The sequence below is a fragment of the Pyxicephalus adspersus genome, chromosome 2 (genome assembly GCF_032062135.1).
Source record: "Pyxicephalus adspersus chromosome 2, UCB_Pads_2.0, whole genome shotgun sequence".
NCBI lineage: Eukaryota > Metazoa > Chordata > Amphibia > Anura > Pyxicephalidae > Pyxicephalus > Pyxicephalus adspersus.
The window spans coordinates 52312087-52333082 of record NC_092859.1 but is presented as its reverse complement, the minus strand read 5'-3'; the positions used below and the strand labels follow the sequence as shown (position 1 = coordinate 52333082).

General features: G+C 39.6%; 1 protein-coding gene across 3 annotated transcripts in view; it reads right to left on the bottom strand.

Moving 5' to 3' along the window:
• The window catches only part of LOC140323580 (A disintegrin and metalloproteinase with thrombospondin motifs 2-like), a 355904-nt gene that overhangs the window by 48256 nt on the left and 286652 nt on the right, over window positions 1–20996 (bottom strand). For all 3 annotated transcript variants that reach the window (XM_072400782.1, XM_072400783.1, XM_072400780.1), the window contains one exon: window positions 6331–6420. In XM_072400782.1, coding sequence (XP_072256883.1) covers window positions 6331–6420 — 90 coding nt within the window. The remainder of the gene's footprint in view (window positions 1–6330; window positions 6421–20996) is intronic.

The window sequence follows — 20996 nt, the reverse complement described above, 5'->3', positions numbered from 1 at the left end:
AAGAGCATAAATTGTACCTGACCGCTTTATCTACCCATTTATTTTGAAGACATGGGTTTAACTGTTCACACAAATGGGCTCTAGGCAAAAAAGAGTATATCTGAAGAATGGATACTCACTAGCTATGTCCATGGGCATAGCTGGAGCCCTCCATTTTTGCACCTTGAAGTAAATATTTTAATTGTTGATAAAAAACGCTTGTCTTAAAACGTTTATAAAAAAAGTCTCAAGACTTCTAGAAAAACAATATATATACACTATATACACATACACACTAATCTAAAACTAGGAGAACACTAAAAACACATATCAGATCTCACTAACCAATCCAGTTCAAAATCTTTGTTGATGTAATTATTCAACAAAATAGTAAGAACAGTAAATGGAAACCAAAATCAATACCCACTAATTGTAGAATTCAAAATCACACTGAAAATTGAAGTACAAAACTGATCAAATTTCACTACAACTCATAATGTGACTCATTGGGCCTGATTTTTTAAGGCTTTCCAAGACTGGAGATAGACTATCACAGAAGAACATAGTTGATCCAGCAAACCTTGAATGGATTTCTTTAAAATAATTTGCTATCATTTGCATAAACAATGGGCCTGATTTAATAAAGCTCTCCAAGACTGAAGATGGTGGACTATTACGTGTGATTTTGCGTGATCCAGCAAACCTAAATTGGATATGTTTAAGAATTAAAAACACTTGTCAACTAATAGCAAATGATCTTTAGTATTCCATTCCCAGTTTGTTCGATCACTCAGTCTTGGAGAACTTCAATAAATCTGGCTCTATGTATGTTAATGCATGCGTGTTAACCAAACACACAAAAACAGACATGTGGACTATTGGGCCCCAAGACTTAGTTATTGTGTAATAAGGTTATTTTATAGTTTATACAATAAAAATTATTGATGAAGTGAAGGTGCATTATGCTTCTGAATGAGATTCACAGAGATTTTTATTTATAAAAAATAAGTGTTGTTTTAGATAAACAATTCCTAACACTTTAAAAAGTGTTTTAACTATTTGTTTTACCTAAGTACTAGGACATATCAATTTTCATATAGTTCCTACAAAAATTAGTTGAAAAATAGTTAGTTGAAATCCCTATTGCCTCTTTCCAGTACAAGTGCTGTGTTATTAAAATCATCAGGTTTTTCTAAATTCCTAACTGTTACAGATCCCTACAAGTCCAAGGGATCTGTGCCTCCTTCAGGCTCACTCACATTGCACTCCCCCTGCTTCCAGCACCAACTCTGCTTCAGGATCCAAGTCCCTGCTCACTTCCTGGTCCAGGTCATATGATTCTCTATCGACTGCCCCTTTACCCTGCACTCCATCTGGTCACAGGCATGTGAACAACACCTGAGCATATCTCTTCACCAGCATTCTCTCTGCTGGTGGGTTAGGACTCTGCCGCTCACAAGACTCCTAACCATTACAACTCTAACAATAACAGTCTGTTGGTGCATTGTGTGTTACTAAGAAATTTTGTAAAATAACTAATAGTGATAGGATTGCCTAGTCATTGTCTTTTTCTCTGGAATAAAGCTGGCACTGGGGTTGTTATCAACACTTGGATCCTTCAAATATTTAGAAATGGCACTCCTAAAATGGTAATAAGGGAAATCTAAATGCAGGCATGTTCTAGAGAGGAATGAGAGTGAGAAGAACATCAATAAAAAACTTGACCCCAGCACCACTAAATTAACCTTTAAAAGATTTCTTCCCCGGTCCGCCCCTGTTCTTCTTTGGTCCTCCCTCCAGGACTTGTTCCCCTATCCTTCATCCCCTGGTTCAGTCTCACCAGGGAGAAGTACCAGTGACTGCAGTAAATCCTATCTAAGCTGTGGGGGAGTATGTAGCCATTAAGTGAGCTTAAATGACTCCTCTATGGCTTGGTGGCCGGGTGGGAGAGCTTACTCATTTCTCGGCATCTCCTTGCTGTTCTGTTCCACTGGCTTTTTGGGTCCTGTACGATGCATGCGCATTTTCCTGCGCCATGTTTATTTCTCTGCCTATTCTTTGCCAGGACATCAGGATGACGGATTGTGGTATGTTGTTACTAGGTAACAATCAGCATTGAACTTACAGAGGCACAATTTTTTAAAGATCCAGAGAGATATTTTCCTGTCTGACTGCTTTCTAACAGTCAGAGTTCATCATGGGAGTATTTTGCTGCTTCTTTTTTGTCTTTCTATTCTGTTTTTTTTCCATTTTTTGTACTTTTGATGTTTTTTTTTTTAAGTCACAGTCTTTGATTGTGGTAGGGGTACTATTTTCTATGGGAAAGTAGTATTGAGCCAAAAAGAGTAAAGATGTATGCTTTTGTATTGCAGAAATGGGAGAAACCATATCAGAATGTCCAAGCATTTACCATCAGCCAGTCCAGCCTGAATTTCTTCCAAACGGTGTAAAAGGACGAGAAGCAAATCTCCATGAGTTTCAACTGGCAGATTTCCCGCTCCTTTTGGAGGCCACATGGCGGATTGGCCAGACAGTGGCATATATTGGGCGTGTGGCACTAGAGCCCCACCATCCAAACTTATTTGTAAAGAGTGATTTAAAGAAGCATGCTGAAGGAAGAATTAAGCTGAATAATAGTTACATAGTTAGGTTGAAAAAAGTCCATCAAATTCAACCACTATTGAAATAAACATTTTCCAAAACCCTATAGACATAGTTGATCCAGAGGAAGGCAGAAAAAACCTTTGTTTAATTTGCTCCAACAGGGTAAAAAAATTGCACGAGGCAATCGGATGTTGATCTTTAAAGATTTATTACCCAGTTATATTCTGCGCTTCTAGAAAAACGTCGGGCTTTTTCTTAAAGCAATCTATAGTACTTGCTAAAACTACTTCCAGAAAAAACCTATTCCACATTTTTACAGACCTTACAGTGAAGAATCCCCTCCTTACAGTGAAGAATCCCTTTCTTTTTTTTCAGATGAAAAGAGGATTCGCACCCTGTACAGGTCTGTGCCAATCAGGCTAGTGACATGAAGGGTCAACCATCCTACCCTGAGACATCGTGGCAAATACTACCTTAAAAAAAATCAATAATGTCATACAGCTGGCTCTTCCATGTGAAGTTAGCCTCAGAACTATGCAGGCATAAATAAATGTGAGGTCACTCATTGGCGGAACAAGGAACCCTAGCAACCTCTGGAGGAACCTTATTGAGAATGGCTGGTTCACACCTTCTCGTTCATTACATCTGTGAACAGCTACATGTATTCTGAGGGAAGCTTTTAGACTGGACAGCAGGTAGATGATGCTAAAATGCTAATTTCCTTGGTGGTAAAAGCAAGACAGGGTTTCTGTAGAGAATGGCAGAGAGAAAAGTGGTAGTGAGGCCAACTTGGTTTTGTAAGATCCTAAATTATACTTGATATAGTAAAAATATGGACCCAAATGATCCTTAGGCAAATTAAAAGTCTAGGGAATGCACATATAATTTAGAGCATTCTGTGAAAAATGTTTAATTCCCAAGAAGACCACATGTAAAATAATATTTGGAATATGCGTGAGACAGGGTAAACTGTTTTAATTATATGAGTTAGGTAGAGGAAGTCGATAGCCTTCAAGACACTACTTGCATATTTCTGTCAGCCAAACAACCCCCATTAATATACACATGCACATAAACCATACTTATCATTTGAGTTGTTAACTTTATATCATTTCTTTTTGATATAACGGTTTTTGTATTTGTGATTTTGTGTGACCCAGTAAAGTCACATCAAAGATGAAATTACGTTGCCATTTCTTTAGGATCCCTGCATTCATTTAACTAAACACTAAATATCTTTAAATGCTTAACATTTTAACAACTATTGCACTTTTTTTAAGAACTCCATGTCACTTGTAAATTATTTGCTCTGTAGTAGTCTGCATTCTTGTTCATTCTTATGGAGAGTAAAGCTACGTACACACGTCAGATTTTTATCGCCCGATAATCGGCATCGGCCAATTATCGGGCGAAAATCTGCCGTGTGTACAGTCGGTGTCGTCCATCGTCCGGACGACCGACCTGCCGGATCCACGGACGATGGACGACAGCCGATCGTAATGAAAGTGAAGGGGAGAGCGCGCAGCAGGGTGCCGCTCCGTCGCTCTCCCCCCTCCCCTCTCCATAGAGCATGAACGGTGCTGTATGTACAGCACCGTTCATGCATCGTGCACTCCCTTGTCGTTGGAAAGGATCGTGAAAGATCCTTTCCAACGACAAAAATTGGCAGTGTGTACGCAGCTTTAGTCCAGGGCACATGCTCAAGAGCTCTTCAGAAGATTACATAAGGTGAAGTGAAAAGTTCATATGCAGGAGAAATTTTACAACAGCTTTGCAAGGCTGCACAGTTGATATCTTGATAGATCCAGAAAGGAGAGTATAAGCTCTAACATTTTGCAACACAAATTATATTTTGTGCTACTTCCCCAACCTCTTAGATTGTAAGCTCTTCTGGGCATGGTCCTCTCCTCCTCCTGTGTCACTGTGTATGTTTCTACCATTTGCAACACAGCGGTGTATAATATGTTGGCGCTGTATAAATATTGTGTGATAATAATTTAAAAAATCAAGTTATCTTTTTATATGGAGTTTATCACTCATGGTTGTCTTGCTCTAAGGTCTAAAGTAAGTATAGCAATACACCAACTAGAAAAGAAGTATTAAGTAATAACAAACAATAATTTTAAATATTAACCTTAAATGCTAATATAACTGCAAATAACATAATTAATTCAGACCCTTTTTGCAATAGACAGTGCATGGTTGCGTTATTTAGCAATAATGAGTCCTGATTGTTGCAAGCAATTGTCTTCACAACAACATGCCACCCAGTCTCCATCAAACAGAGAAATAAGACTAAGCACCTTACCACATCGGTATCTGTATACAACAAAGTACTGCACAATGCTGTTTGCTGTGTTGTAGTGCATTGCATTCCACCTGTGTTGGAACGCTACACATGTATACATAGGGTGCATTACTACAATACACTGATGTAAATGAGACCTACATTTCTGTTCTTATTAGGTCTACTATTAGATACCATAAAATAAATAACTCCATAAATTGCAGATAATTGTATGAACTAATATTTATGCACAGATTTGAAATTCAGCAAATTAAAACTTTTTATGGTAAACATGGCACATAATTATCAGAAAAGACTAGTAATAAACTATTATAATACCACACATAATATTAATTAATATAGACTGTTTAGATGTATATGAAAAAGTTTTAAAAATTATAGTATGTACATCTCTGACAAAAAAAAATTGCAATAAATATGTAGACACATACAAGCAGAGCCACATTTATGAGAGGCATCTTTTGTGTTTAGTTTTGCTTGCCCTAGAAATGTGTGACCTGTCACAGAATATCAAAATCTCTCTGCAAACCTTTTTTTCAGTATGCGTCACTATTTTCAGATTTCATTACATAAAAAAAGAATAGAGTGGCTATACATTTTGAAAATAAATAAATATTTAACAGCCAATAACATTGCTGAACCAGGATTTACAATATTCAACAATGTCCTAGTGCGCAATCTCTAAGACATCTTTAATATCTATAATATCTAGTATTTTTAACATCTAGTATATCATTTTCAATGTAAAAAAAAATATTCACATTTTTATTTTAAACTGTCCTGTACAGATTTTTTTCAACTGCAACAGAATAAATACAGTAGGTAAAAAAATCAGAAAAAAACTAATTAAATAAAAGCCACTTTTCAAAACAACCAGTCACAGTTAAGAAAAGTAAAATGTATGTTGGCTTTTGATATTAAAAAAGACCATTTCCACAATAAACAATGGTTGGTAATATATGTAAACTCAAGCGCACTTAGTGCACATCAGTATCAATAAGCCTTTTAATATTTGCACCTTTGTTTGAAAAAAGTGCAGTTATAATGATTATATTAATACAAATACATTACAATATATAATACTATTTTAAATAATATCCTATAAAAACGATTCATGTTAAGATGAATATGAATCTAATTTTATATTATATACCACAAAAATTTCCTTTTGTGTATCAATGTTTTTAAAGACCCTTACAATATATTAATTGGCAAAATACATTCCTGGTACATGGACATCTATATTGCCCACAGGTGTGTAAATAATGCAGAATAGATTAGATTTTTTTTAGAGTCAACAGAGAAGACAGATTGAGTGCATATTCATAATAGAGGTAAGTCAAACATTCCATGAAGTGAAAGAAAAAAAGAAAAAAAAGTCCATAGCTGCAAGAGCATGCAATTTACGCCATAAGCAGAATTATAAATAGGTCTTTTACTTGAAGACTTTTTTCGGGTTGGGTAATCTGCTTCCGGTTTAGATAGCCACTGTACTACATAATTCTTCTTTAATAAATCAGTTGAGTTTCCTAAAACGAGAACAATTTCTTGTTAAATATATACATTGACCAACTTTTCATAATTTTGTCCTATATGTCAAAAACATTCATGAATAACATATGAAACAAAAATGTAGTTATAAAAAAACAATGTGGTCTATCGTAGCTCAAGCTATTTACTCTCTTATATCTATCTATATTTAAATGAAAAGAAATACATCATGTTTTCTGTTTGTGGTTTTCCTACTCAACCTTAGCTAATCTGAGCCTGATGTTACTGCCAAGACAATAAAAAAAAAATGTGTATATAAATATATGCAAATACCCAGTACATCTCTGCAATGCATGTGCATTATCCTTTGTTTCCTCTTTTTAATTGCATATGTCAAGGCAATTTATATATATGATAAAAATATGTATTAAGTAGATCTCTAGAATACAGGAAAATTTCCCATAATTGATCTCTAAACAATAACTGACTATATGTAATCAGCGTATACATTATGTTTTTTCCTTTCCATTTGACATGCCGGCACAGCTCCAATTTCCAATTCATCTCAGGCTGCCAACTTTGGGACCAAAACAAAAATCCACAGTGAAGAACACCAATTTTTTTCAATGGCACTTTTTAGGCCAACACCAAAAACATATATTTAGAAAAAATACCAAAATTTTATTAACATTGACATTAAAAACAAAAGTCAATCCAAGTGTATAAAATATGATAAAATCAGGATTACAAACAATTTTCTCTCCTTAAAGGGTAGCCCTAGCAAATGGGGTACCATCTTAATAGGATCTCTACGCGTTTCGCGGAAACATCCATTTCTTCAGGAGAGAGGAAAGAGAATCTATAATTATAGAAGTATACATTGTTTTAGTAATCTCATTACAGTATAAAAACAGCTATATTATATAACGCAAATGTTTCATAATTTTTAACATACATATATTACAATGTACCTGATGTTTGTATTTCCAGCAACTCTCTTTTTTGATGATGTTATGGGAAACAAGACGACCACCAGACTCTAATATAATCCAATCTACTAATGCACAGACAAGGGGAAATGATTGATCCAATTGTTTTCAAGTAGATCAATTATTGTTGAGAAACCAAAGTTAATCCCATTATTTTTAATTTATCCCATTTTATAAGGTTATCTAGTGTACTTATAGTATCAACCACCTCTTAAGAGTGTCAGGTTACAGTGATTACCTCCATAGAAGAAATAGTGTGAACAGAGTATTATAAAGTGAGTGCCCTCCTTTTCTCTACCCCATAAGTGAAGGTGAACAAGATTCCTTATCCTATTCAGTTAGCATACTTACTTCAAACTTTTATTTCTACAAAATTACTTGCGGTAATAACCCTAGTAAAGGTAGAAGGAAATATAAACACTGGGGTGAAGATATTTATGTACAACATCCAAATATAGAGACTTTTACTTACAGTTGAGTTTCAGTCCGCTCAAACACAAGTACCTTTGTGTTTACTGATTTTAGGATCTGAGGTTAGTATAGGCCAAAACTGGCTGTATATATTTCTTATTAATTGATGTTGTGCTAAATAGCGAGTGTTAAACCTTAAATCAGTGTCTTGTCTCTTTCTTTTCTTTGAGAATAAAATTTGTAATCCACCTTTTTGTTCAACCTTATTGTATGCTTTTTTCAGAGTGTTTTTTTTGTATCCTCTATCCATTAGTTTTTTTTTCAAGTCTAGCCTAGCTGTTATTCCAATGTCTTCCTCTTTTGAACTTTTGAACAAATTCATCTTATTCTAAAATATTGAGAAAATGGTATACTATTCTTCAGGGGTTCAGGGTGAGCACTTTTTGCCGATAGTATTGTGTTTCCCGCAGTAGGTTTGCGGTAAAGTTTAGTTGCTACAGGATAAATCAGAATTGATAGGAATTTCTATATCAAAGAACGATATTGATGTACTACGGTATTGTAAAGTGAAACTTGGATTATAAGTATTTCTCTGAATTCTTTCAAAGAATTCCAACAATAGTTTTTCAGACTCATGCCAGATGATAAGCACATTATTTATGTATCTTCACCACAATAGGATGGGGCAGAGATACATAGAGAGGGTCTCATCTGACATAACTTCTCTTTCCCATCTCCCCAGGTACAGGTTGGCATAGGTTGGGGTGCAGCAGGTCCCCATTGCCACGCCCTGGACCTGGAGGTAGGTAGTATTATCAAACGTGAATATATTCCGGGTAAGTATATACTCAAGTAATGTTATTACAAATTTCTTCTGTTCTGAGAGTGTCTGACTTGTTTCACTCAAAAAATCTTTTACCACTCGTATTCCTTCATGGTGAGGTATGCTCGAATATAGAGATTCTATATCAGTTTCTACTAGCAAGGACTCCCCTTGTAAGGACATATCTTCTAGAACTTGTAATAAGTCTGGGGTATCCTTAAGAAAGGAAGGTAAGCTCCAAACAAAAGGAAGTAAGTATGCATCCACTAATTGACCTACTCAATAATTTCCCCTTGTCTATGCATTAGGATTGGATTAAACAATCTGGTTGTCGTCTTGTTTCCCATATTAACATCAAATGAGAGAGTTGCTGGAAATACAAACATCAGGTACAATGGCATATATGTATGTTAAAAATTATGAATCGTTTGCGTTATATATTATATCTGTTTTTATCCTGTAATGAGATTACTAAAACACGGTATACTTCTATGAATATAGACTCTCTATTCTCTCCTGAAAAAGTGGATGTTTCCGCAAAACGCATAGGGAACTTATTCAGATGGTACCCCATTTGTTTGGGAGACCCTGGATTTTTGTTTTGATTTCTATAAGGAATATGGCCCCTCCAAGAGAATGTTTGTAGGTGGATGTTTCTTTAAATACTTTGTCTGGGAGACTACAGACAACACAGACCTTATTGCTTCACCCCACCCCCTACCAATAAACCAGTGCACAAAGCTCAGAAAGTGATCAGTTTACAAGATTTGTGCCAAAACCAATATGTAGCCTTTCTAACCTGAACATACAGGTACTTTTTTCCTAAAAGAGTACAAAAGAAAAGACAGAAAAGAAAGCTAAATTTTAATTAGAAATTATTTAGTTACACGAGGTGTGTTGTCATGAGGTGACCAGAATAGATATATAATTTATCTGTCAAGATTAAATCTATAACATATATATTGCATATATAAAAGTGAATTAAGCATTTTTATGATTTAAGTATATTTATTACAAACTGGTTAAGATTTGATCAGTAATGCTTTAACAAATTTTACATAAAATATAGTTAATTTAAGCAACTGTACTGTTTTTTGCATAGTTTAATCAAACCAAATCTATTCATTATACATCTTTATTTATAAAGTGGACCTAAACTCAGAAAATTGTTGGTGCCCAGCTTCAAATCCTCTTTGGCAAATGTAATCCTTATACTGTAAATACTTGTGATATACTACTTTCAGGTGAAACATTATTTTTATTCTGGCTTTTCCCCACCATGATGTGCCAGAATATATAGTATGGAATGACTGTGTAACTGCACACTTTCCAATACTTTGCCAGTTTAACTTTCCCCATTAAAGTGTGCATGATCAGGATTTCTAACATATGTTTCACAACTCAGGGCAAGTTGCTACAGGAAGCAAGGAAGTTAGTACAAAATACATGCAGAATAATAAAATACAACATTTCCAGATGCCATTTAGGACTATATATTAGTCTAATTATTAACAATATAGAAAATACAACATGAGTCACAAAATGGTTGTTTCGATCATGATATATATTTTGTCAGCTTTTTATTGATATCCTTAAGAAATGCTTAGGAGGTGTCAGGATTTTAAATCTTTGTTTATTATTGCAGAAAATACATCATAATATGTTGAACACACTAACTCCGGTGGGTTCACATAAGAACAAGGCTTCTGTGAAGGGCACCCACCAAGGGAATTCAAATGTGAAACCACAAAATAACTTCACTATAGTTTTTACTATATATTTTCATTGTTTGAGACATCACTTACACTTTACAAACTGTTTTTTTGTGCTTATTGGATGTGTTTCCGCTTTTGTATAATGTACTATACCTCCATTAACAGTGTTTGAGGGGTAAGTCTATCAGGGGTCCCTGTGAGACTTTGTTCTTCACTTTTGTACTTGGTAAAATCTCTGGCACTAATATTGTTTAGTCTGGTTGTTGTTAGTTGTTTAGTGGACACCTGATCTTTGTCAGGATGGGTACATCCTGTGTGCTACTGCTCTTCTTATTGATTTTGTAATATAAGGAGTCTTGTACTGGCTTAGCAAAAAAGGAAATAACAAATGAGACAGTTATATCGGTTCTATTTCATTCAACAGACTAGGAAAAAAAGGCACAGGAAAAATGGATAGATAGAAACCAATGTAGCAAGTTAGCTTCTCTGGAATTGCTTTACAGAAATTGAGTCAACCTAACTGCTGGTGTTGTCAGGAACCAGGTCATGTGGCAGCTAATTTTCCCTCGGTTGTTTTTCCAATGGAATGTGACAAAGCCCATCAGGTGTAATTTTACTGCCCGACAAGCATATTTTTACACCTGATGTTCATATGGCTACAATCAATCTGGGGGAAAATACTGCCCATGCCCTAAGTCTGGTCACCCTGAGGACAACCTATTGCTTTACAGTGTTGCCACAGGGATGTCAAGAACTACACAACAGCACTAGTTCAATGAGACTGACCAGTCAGACAGAGCATGTCAGACTTCCTAACTTCTTAATATTGCTGTTTTGACCTGGGATTTTACCTGTTCTGGAAGTTGTGGAGGAGCTGTAAGAGATGGGCATCAGGAGTCAAAATCTGGGAGTATAAACACTAAAATAAGCTGTAACAGTGGCTCATTTAGAACCAGACAGTTCTTCCTCAATGGTGTTCACAGACGACAGGAAGGAGCAGGAAGAGCCCCCTCTGCCTCATCTAGAATTCTCTTGAGACCAGCTTGGCACAGGCCAGTTATGGGGTTCTACTCTTGATAAATGGGGTGCCACAGTTGGAGGATGTTGGAAATAGTTACTCCCACTTTGCTGTAAATCATGACCTCGTATTGTATAGACACTTTGAATGGGTTAGCTCACTCAAACCGCAGGGTTGTAGTTTACTTAGCACTACGACATCTGCTTGGAGGTCACCTTACTATGGAATAAACACAGCAGCAGGTCCTGAGAAGGGTCTATTGGTCTGGAGTTTTTAAGGGTTTAAGAATTATTGTAGGCCATGCCTTGAATGTCAATTGGCATCTCCTGCACCTAACTACCGAGGCCCCAAAGTACCTTTTGTTGAGATAACCTTTGAAAGGATCACAATGGAACTAGCAGGGCATCTGGTAAAGTCTGCTAGTGGAAACCAATACTTCTGGTAATCTTAGATTATGCAACAAGGTTGTCACAGATCCCCGCAGGGTCTGTGACAACCTTGTCCCCTGCTGCCAGCACCATCTCTGCCTCTGGATCCAACACTCTGCATACTTCCTGTTCCAAGTCAGGTGATTCTCTGTCAGCTGCTCCCTTGCCTCAGAGAACCAGAGTATTCCACAGATGCACTCCCTCTGCTGACAAACATCTGAATAACACCTGAGATTATCTCAGCAACAGCAATCCCTCTGCTGGTGGGATTGATGTCTGCAGGTCACTTGATCCACACCCATCACCTGACATTCCCCTCTTAAGGAAGTGACCTGGCAACAGGAAGTTGCCTGAACTAAGAGTTGCTTTGGCTCTTTTTCCAGGTTCCTGTTGTTTGTTTCTCCTGTTCAAAATTCTTTGCGTACTGACTCCGGCTTGTTTCCTGACTACTCTTGTTTGCTGCCTGCCCTGACCTCTTGCCTGTTTCCTGACCAACCTTGTTCGCTGCCTGCTCTGACCTTTTGGTTTGTCTGACTACTCTCTTGGATTTCCCTGTTCTCTTGGAACTTCATTAATCAACAATTAGTTTCTGATTACAATATTCCTGTGGTGCCCCTATCTAAGCTATTGGGGGACTCTGTGGTGAATGGCACAGCCTTACCGGACAACATCCAGCATGCCACGGTGCCACTCGACATCAAACTTGGGGCCCTGCACATCGAGGCAATTTCCTTTTTGGCGGTACCCAAGATTATTCATCCTGTCTTGTTGGGCTTACCTTGGCTACGCAAACAAGCCTCCATCATCGAATGGGGATCTGGAGACATACTCTCGTAGAGCAGCACATGCTTTCAGAAATGCCTTTTTCAAATCCTCCCTGTCCGGCAGGTTTACTCCACTGCCACATGCCCTGTCTCTGGGCTACCCAAACAATACTGGGAATTTCAGGATGTTTTCTGCAAAAAATCAGGCTGAGACTCTCCCACCTCATCACCCCTATGGTTGTGCTACTGATCTCCTTCCTGGTGCCTCCCCTCCCCGTGACAGAGTCTACCCTCTCTCTATTCCTGAGACCAAAGCCATGTCTGAATACATCCTGGAGAATTTGGCAATAGGCTTCACTCATAAATCTTCCTCTCCAGCAGGGGCTGTATTCTTCTTTCAAAAAAAGGATGGATTCTTACGCCCTTGCATTGACTTTAGGGGTCCCAACAACATCACCATTAAAAATAAATATCCCTTCCCTCTGATCACTGAATTATTTGATCGTCTCCAAGGGGTATCTGTCTTCACTAAATTTGCAGGGTGCCTATATTTTGATTTGCATCCACAAGGGCGGTGAATGGAAGACAGCCTTCAATACCCGAGATGGCCACTATGAATATCTAGGTATGCCATTATGACTCTGCAATGCCCCAGCTGTATTCCAAGATTTCATGAATGATGTCTACTGGGACTTGTTACATAATTACGTGATCGTCTATTTGGATGATATCCTGGTATACTCTAAGGACCTATCCTCTCATCAAGACCATGTCAAAACAGTCACGCAATGGCTGTGGCAAATCAGACTGTACGCCAAGGTGGAGAAATGCCTTTTGGAGCGCCCTGAAGTTCTGTTCCTGGGCTATATCATTTCTGCTGAGGGTTTGCAGATGAATCCTGCCAAACTCACAGCCATTATAGACTGGCCACAACCCTTTGGACTAAAGCCCATCCAGAGGTTCCCGGGCTTCGACAATTATTATAGACAATTCATCCGAGACTACTCCTCCCTTGTGGCGCCCATTACTGCAATGACTAAGAAAGGGAGCAATTCTAAAGCCTGGTCTTCCAAGGCTCTCCAGGGCTTTAGACTTTTAAAGAAAGCTTTTGCCTCTGCTCCGGCATTGGTGCGCCTAGACACTTCTCAGCCCTTTTTTGTGGAGGTGGATGCCTCCTCTGTTGGCGTTGGTGCAGTGATGTCTCAGAAGAATGCTTCCGGCAAGGTAAGGATCTGTGAATTCTTTTCTAAGAAATTCTCTCTAGCTGAGAAAAATTATGGCATCGGAGACAGGAAGCTTCTTGCTGTCAAGCTTGCCCTTGAAGAATGGTGCCATTTGCTGGAGGGAGCTCACCAACCTGTGACCATTTTTACAGACCATAAGAACTTACAGTATCTTCAGACTGTACAACGTTTGAACCCCCATCAAGCCCGCTGGGCTCTGTTTTGTCAAGGTTCAATTTCGTACTCACCTATCGACCGGGTCCCAAAAATGTAAAGGCAAATCACCTTTCTCGTTCTTTTGGGAAGGAAAATCCTGAAGTGGAACCAGCCTTCATCATAGACTCGGCTCAAATCGTTCCCACGGCCCCAGCCCAGCTGTTTGGAGTTCCACCAGTAAAGACCCTTGTTCAAAAAAGCTAGCGTTCATTGGTCCTTCGATAGGGGCATGACTGCTTGGGCATCACGGGCAACAGAGGACCTTTGAACTAATTAGCCGCAGGTACTGGTGGCCGGATCTGAAGCAAGATGTGTGAGGGACTTTGATCTTATTCAAAGAAATTGTTCGCTTACACGGCTTGCCTTCCCACATAGTGTCCGATCGCGGTGTACAATTCACTTCTCGCTTCTGGAGGGCTCTTTGTCGCCATCTAAAGATCCAGTTAGACTTCTCTTCAGCCTATCACCCTCAGACCCATGGGCAAACAGAAAGAAATATTCAGGGGCTGGAACAATACTTGCTTATTTATACCAACTCCCCAGCAGGATGACTGGTCGGAACTCCTGCCATGGGCTGAACTTGCCCACAACAGTCGTGTCAGGGAATGCACAGGTATGTCTCCCTTTTTTATTGTTTCTGGTCTTCATCTCCGGATTCCTGTCTCTTTCGTGTCAGACGTTCGTGCTAATCACTTCCAGCAGGTTTGGAAACAAGCCCAAGAAGCCTTGCTACATTCCTCTGCACGCTACAAAAGATGGGCTGACAAGAAGAGAGCTCCTGCTTCCCAGTTGTCCCCCGGTGACAAGGTTTGGCTTTCCATCAAGCATATTTGCTTGCGAGTGCCCTCTCTCAAGTTTGCACCTCTCTTCATCGGTCCATTTCCTGTCTTGTCCCAGGTCAACCCCGTCACTTAGTTGAAACTGCCTCCATCCCTTGAGATCCATAACACATTTCACGTTTCCCTGCTTAAACCTGTTGTTCTTAACAGATTTTCTGAGAAATACATCCCTCCTGGCCCTGTTTCTGTGTTAGGACTTGAACCCAGGGATGCTTCGTTGTCTGGCTGCAGCTCTGTCTAATGCGCCACTTGAGGGTTTGCCTTTTGCACTCTGTTGGATTCCTTGGACAAAAATACCTTGATACTTAGTATCTTGCTGAACCTTGAACTCCTGGCCCCTCCCATGAACTTCCTATTTAAGCCATGTCTTTGAACTTCCTGTTGCCAGATTATTGTGCTCTGCCAATAACTTGCTCTTCCTGCTACTGTTACATTGTGCTCTCCAAATCTGTGTACCGACCCTTGGCTGCTGTTTAAACAACTACTCTTCCTCGCACTCCAACTTACATCATTGGCTACCGACCTCGGCTTGTGCTTTGTGTTTGCTCCTTATCTGTTACTGCTGCTTGTGCATAGATCCTGGAGGACTGCTTCCGCCTGTGTCTGCTTGCTGTTTCACCCACTGTACTCCAAGCCTGACCCCTGATCATTACATTCTGCTGCCTCTGAGGAAGAGTACGAGGTTGAATAAATCTTGGATTGCAGGCTTGTCCGAGGTTGTCTACAGGACCTGGTACATTGGAAGGGCTTTGGTCCATGGGAACGTTCCTGGGTCACTCTAAAAGACCTCCATGCCTCCTGCCTACTCAAGGAATTCCATGCCAGGTTTCCCGACAATCCGGGGTGGGTTCGGGGGAGTGGGGCCCTAGGAAGGGAGGTACTGTCACAGATCCCCACAGGTCCAAATCATCTGTGCCTCCTTCTTGCTCACCCTCCTTGCAGTTCCCTGCTGCCAGCACCATCACTGCCTCTGGATCCAACACTTTTCATACTTCCTGTTCCAAGTCAGGTGATTCTCTGTTAGCTGCTCTCTTGCCTCAGAGAACCAGAGTAATCTTGCAGACGCACTTCCTCTGCTGGCAAACATCTGAGATTATCTCAGCAACAGCACTCCCTGTGCTGGTGGGATTGATGTCTGCAGGTAACTTGATACACACCCATCACCTGACATTCCCTTCTTAAAGAAGGGACCTGGCAACAGGAAGTTGCCTGAACAAGGAGTTCCATTGGCTCTGCTTCCAGGTTCCTGTTGTTCGTTTCTCTTGTTCCAGATACTTCCTGTACTGACCCCAGCTTGTTTCCTGACTACTCTTGTTCGCTGTCTGCCCTGGCCTCTTGCCTGCCCTGACCTTTTGGCTCGTCTGACTACTCTCTTGGATTTCCCTTTTGCACTACATTTTGGTTCCAGCTTATTACCAGTCACCTGCCATGGTGGGCACAGGGGCCGCAACCTGGCAGTAGCTTGCCGCACAACATCCTTAGCTTCAGAGGCTCTGGAGAAGACCAAGCTACGGCTTAGACCCTGCCCCCTGTGCACATCTCCACCCACAGGGTTGATGACACAGTGGGACCACCACTTGCCCTTGTGGAGCCGTGACAAAGGTATCCTGAGGAAGTACCTCTACACCACAAATCAGCAAAAAATATTGCTAGGGAATTGTCCCATGTTGCTCAGAGGTTATCACTCTGAAAAAGTGTTGGGCTGAAGCCATATCAGATCCCTGAGGCCCACAAGCAGGCGATTGCTTATGAGATCCATTGAATGTTAAATCTTGGGTGTCCTTGAGCTGGTCAGGGAAAAGTCTAGAGGGTTACTAGACCACCTGGTCCATGTCCGGGTGTTTGCTTATGCTGTACAAATAGAAGTAAAACTGTTCATACCCTCAGAGTTAACATTCCAAGGCAAGCCCTCATTCTGACCTGTAGTGCAGGGGATCTCTCACTGAAAGGAGGATTGTCATGGCTCCATTCATAAATGCAGCCGCAATACTCCTCTCAAAATAAGTCATGCGGCTTGCGTTTATGAATGAACGCAGCTGTGGGAAAAATCCTCCGCATTCATTCCGCTGCATTCATTCAGGAGCAGCCGGCGGTGAGACTCATACTGTGTTCCTGGATAAAGAAACTCCACCCATGAACACATAGTACAGGGCTGCAACAGCAATCAGGGTTGCTGATTGCTGTTGCCGCTCTGTAGTATGTGTTCCTGAATAGAGTTTCTCTAAACTCTATCCAAGAACACATACAACTAGTAAAGAGCTGCAAGAGCAATCAGCTCCGCTCCTCTGACTGGTCGTGCAGGTCCCAAAAATTTGGTCTTGCCGGCCGAATTTACAAAGGCCGTTCTCGCCTACATGTTTGGTAAGCGAGAAGGGCTCAATTCGCCGCAAGACCGAATTTAATAAATTTGCCTGCTCATCCCTGGTATATACCATACTCTTTCTCTATAAAAAGGGAGAAACCCTCCTTGGGGATTTCTCAAAAAACATATACAGAATATGTACAGATTTTTGTATTGTATATTTAAAATCTCCAAAATCTCATACCTGATGCCTCCTATACTTGATGCATCAAGCATAAAAGAGGAGGTGCACAAAAAAAGCCTTCAACCACACAAAAACTCTCGTCCCATCAAGAATTATTATTAAAGGTCCTTTATTAAGGTCTATAATTAAAATTAAATTAAGGGAGGTCATTTTAAACAAGCTGCACACAGCAGCCATTATTTTTTTAAATGAAAATAATGTAGTGAAGGTATGACTTTCATATTTTTGACTCCATTAACCTCCCTTGCAGTTCATTTCTTTTCGTTTTTTTATGTCTAAAAGCGGTACATTGTCTTTCATGAAAATTTATTTTACAGTATAATATAATTGTATGAGTATACGAAAGTTTGAAACACAAAATCATGTAAAAATAAATTAAATACATTAAAAAATATATATTTTTTATTTTTATTTTATTTTTTTTTAAATTAAAAAAAAATATATTAAATTCATATTATTATATTATACTGTAAAATAAATGTTCATGAAAGACAATGTACTGCTTTTACACATATAAATCCAATGTATTGCATTCAATACAGGTATTTTGTATTGAATGCAATACAAATGGATTTTGAATTTCCCGTCCCGCCCCACAGGCAAAGTACACACGCACCGACGTCACCGGGAACTCCCCCGTTGACTCATCGTGTGCAGAAAACGCCAGAGGAAAAATAAAGAAAACAGGGATTGTGGCAATGGACAACGCGGGATGCCGGCGGATCAGGTATGTCTGTATTTACTATTACTTCCCATAGGTTCACCAACTGTAAAACTCGCGCTTACCGCCAGGGAGGTTAATAAATCATTCAGGGCTCCAATAAGGTGACCAAGGGCATTTAACATGCTACTAAATCCAATAAGGAGTGTAATGCCCAAATATTATGCCTAAATAAGGGCAAGCGGAATCTAATTTTAATATCATAGTATTGGTTAGGACTGGTCTTAACTCCGAAAGTCATAAATGCAAGTATTCTATTTCAGGAAAAAAGGTTTAATGAGTGGCTGACAGGCTGTCCCAATGTAACCCCTATATGTGTATGTAAGTTCTGTCCCCGTTGGTAGCGTCTCTATGGGCGCCAGTGTTCTATCAAAGAAAGAAGTTTGCCCACCCGAAGGCATGTACAAGTTGACTTGTGCAATAGCGTCATGATGGGCAGAGTTAATAGTTGTGTGTGTATAAAGGGTTCTTGTCATATTCTTCAGCCTAACAACTTACTGTGTTCAAACTTGCATATCCCCTAAATTGCACGTGGTAACAATTTCAAATCCTAATTTGAAGCAATTAAAACAAAACTGTAGCCCCCCAGCTGTAAAGAATTTAAAGATATGAGGTCACAAGTTTAAAAACTTGTAAAAAAAAACAACATTGGGGATGCTGTTTTAAAAGCAAGTGTTCCTAGGAGCCAGACATTGAAATCACAAATTGGGGACTCCCAGGACAAATTATATAGCACAGCATGTTGGGGTAACATAACTTCCCAATACCAATACCTGTATTGGAGAATTTCTCTAAAATGAAGAGGTGCATGTCAACAAAATTTTAGGTGCAAGTGCGGGTCAGTGCTAACTCCCTCTACAATTTCATCATTATGGCATCATTAGAACATAAAAAACTGGGGGAATGCACATGCACATAGACAGGTAAGCTACTTCTTGGCTTGACTCCTGCCCTACATCACACTAACCTGCTGCATACTGCGAATCGATGCTGCAAGAATGGTCGTGTTCACAACAAAGTGAGAAGGGACCTGGGGGTACCCACTACTACCCAGAAATTGGTATCTTCTTCACCCTTTGGGACCTGCAGACACAGAAATGGAGGAAGCACCCTTCAAGATGGCAATGGCCCCTTCACGCTTATCAAAGGGAGAGTCCCCAGTCTCCCACCAAAGCCCTGCATGCTGTTCTTTGTCTCCCTCCAGCCTGGCAGAACAAAAGGATCTGACGATGGACCCCTCTCCTTTATTATTCCGATCGCCATCTCCAGGGGAAAGTGAAGAGGATAGAAGTGTGCTACCTACTAGACATGATCTTCAGGCTTCTTTTTTGCTGCACCGAGAGAGCAGTCAGAAATGAGATTGCTACATAAAAAGAGACATCACTACTCAAAAGGTAATGAGAAAGCAACAGCTGACCTGTGGAGCCAGTTAAACCCACATACTCATCTCTTAAACACTCACTATGTACTTTTAGAACAATGTCACATCAAGGCCCTTAAACCGGTTCTTTTAGACCATCTGAAACATCAACTATTTGATGTCTGGTGGATTCTAAATTCATCTACTAGAGTTTATACTATTTACTCACACCTGCACCAGATGTATTCCTGGATAGGTATTTTTTCTCTACAGGTAACCTTTTAAGATCATGCTTTAGTCTTACATGGATTTTTCCTACTCTCCTCCTAGATCCTGGAATTGGAGGTCACTTCTTTCTGATTTGATCGTTATGTCCAATCTCAATTCGGAACTCAAACATTATTTTAATACCAACGCCCAGTCTAACTGATCTGAACTGTTGTTTGGAAAGCTCACAAATCTGTAATACAGGGGTTACTTTTTAAGCAGGGCTCCAGGATAAAAAAAACATAGGAAAGGCAAGCTGACATTTCTTCCTTTTACTCCTTAACTTCTAACTTCCTTAACTGTAATAAAGATATGGAAATTCTTCATAACCAAACCCTAAATAAAGATGTTGGAGCTGAATGGACCCAGCTTTATGCATAGGGAAATCAAAGGCAACCCTTGTTGCTAAATTCCGTGAAACCTTTATGAACATGGTGATAAATGTGGCAGACTTCTGGCCAGAGCCCTGGGAGTATTGCGTACCTGCATGTTACCTTCCTGTACTGCATTTCGGGGAAGAAAACCTATCAAGTTAAGGATATAGCAAGATTTATATAATCTTGATCAGACTAATGCAAACAATTAGACCCCCTCTCTTTAATGCAGGCAGAATCAAAAATACTTTCAGAAACTAGGCCTTCCATACCTTTGTCTGAAGATAGCATAGGCTTCCTGTGCCTCCCTCGCCAGACTCTTATCGTATGGATTTGAGCTGCTGTTGAGAGGTGGGAGGGGGAGAACAGCACAGATATGATGGGATCGGGACACAGGCCATCCTCCATCTGAGCTTGTGCTGTGGCTTTTTATTAAAAAATCACCTTGTAAACATGTATACGTCCCCAAGCTTTAGAATTTTAAGATATTGGTATCAGAAGTTTAAGAACTTGTGAAAATACAGCATTAGGGTTGCTGTTTTAAAAGTAAGTGTGCATAGGAGTCCTTAATTGAAAATGCAAATTGGGGACCCCTCAGGGGCACTTACATAGAAAGGAGCATTGGGGTGGGGGCTATAACTGTCATACTATGTTACCCTATCTGCTTTTATTCTTTGAATCCCAATTTCCCTAGAATGGTGGGCTTTACAAAACCAAAAATGTAGGTGCAGTGGGGGAAACCTTTGGCTACCCCCCCCTACTAAAATTTAATTACTATGGCATCATCAAACATGAAAAACTCCACCATCAAAACACACTGCCCTTTTATACATAACTGCCCACTTCTAATACTTGAACCCCAATTTCTCTGGAATGGGAAGGTGTGGGAAATTAAAGGAAACTGAAAACGTGTGGGAAAC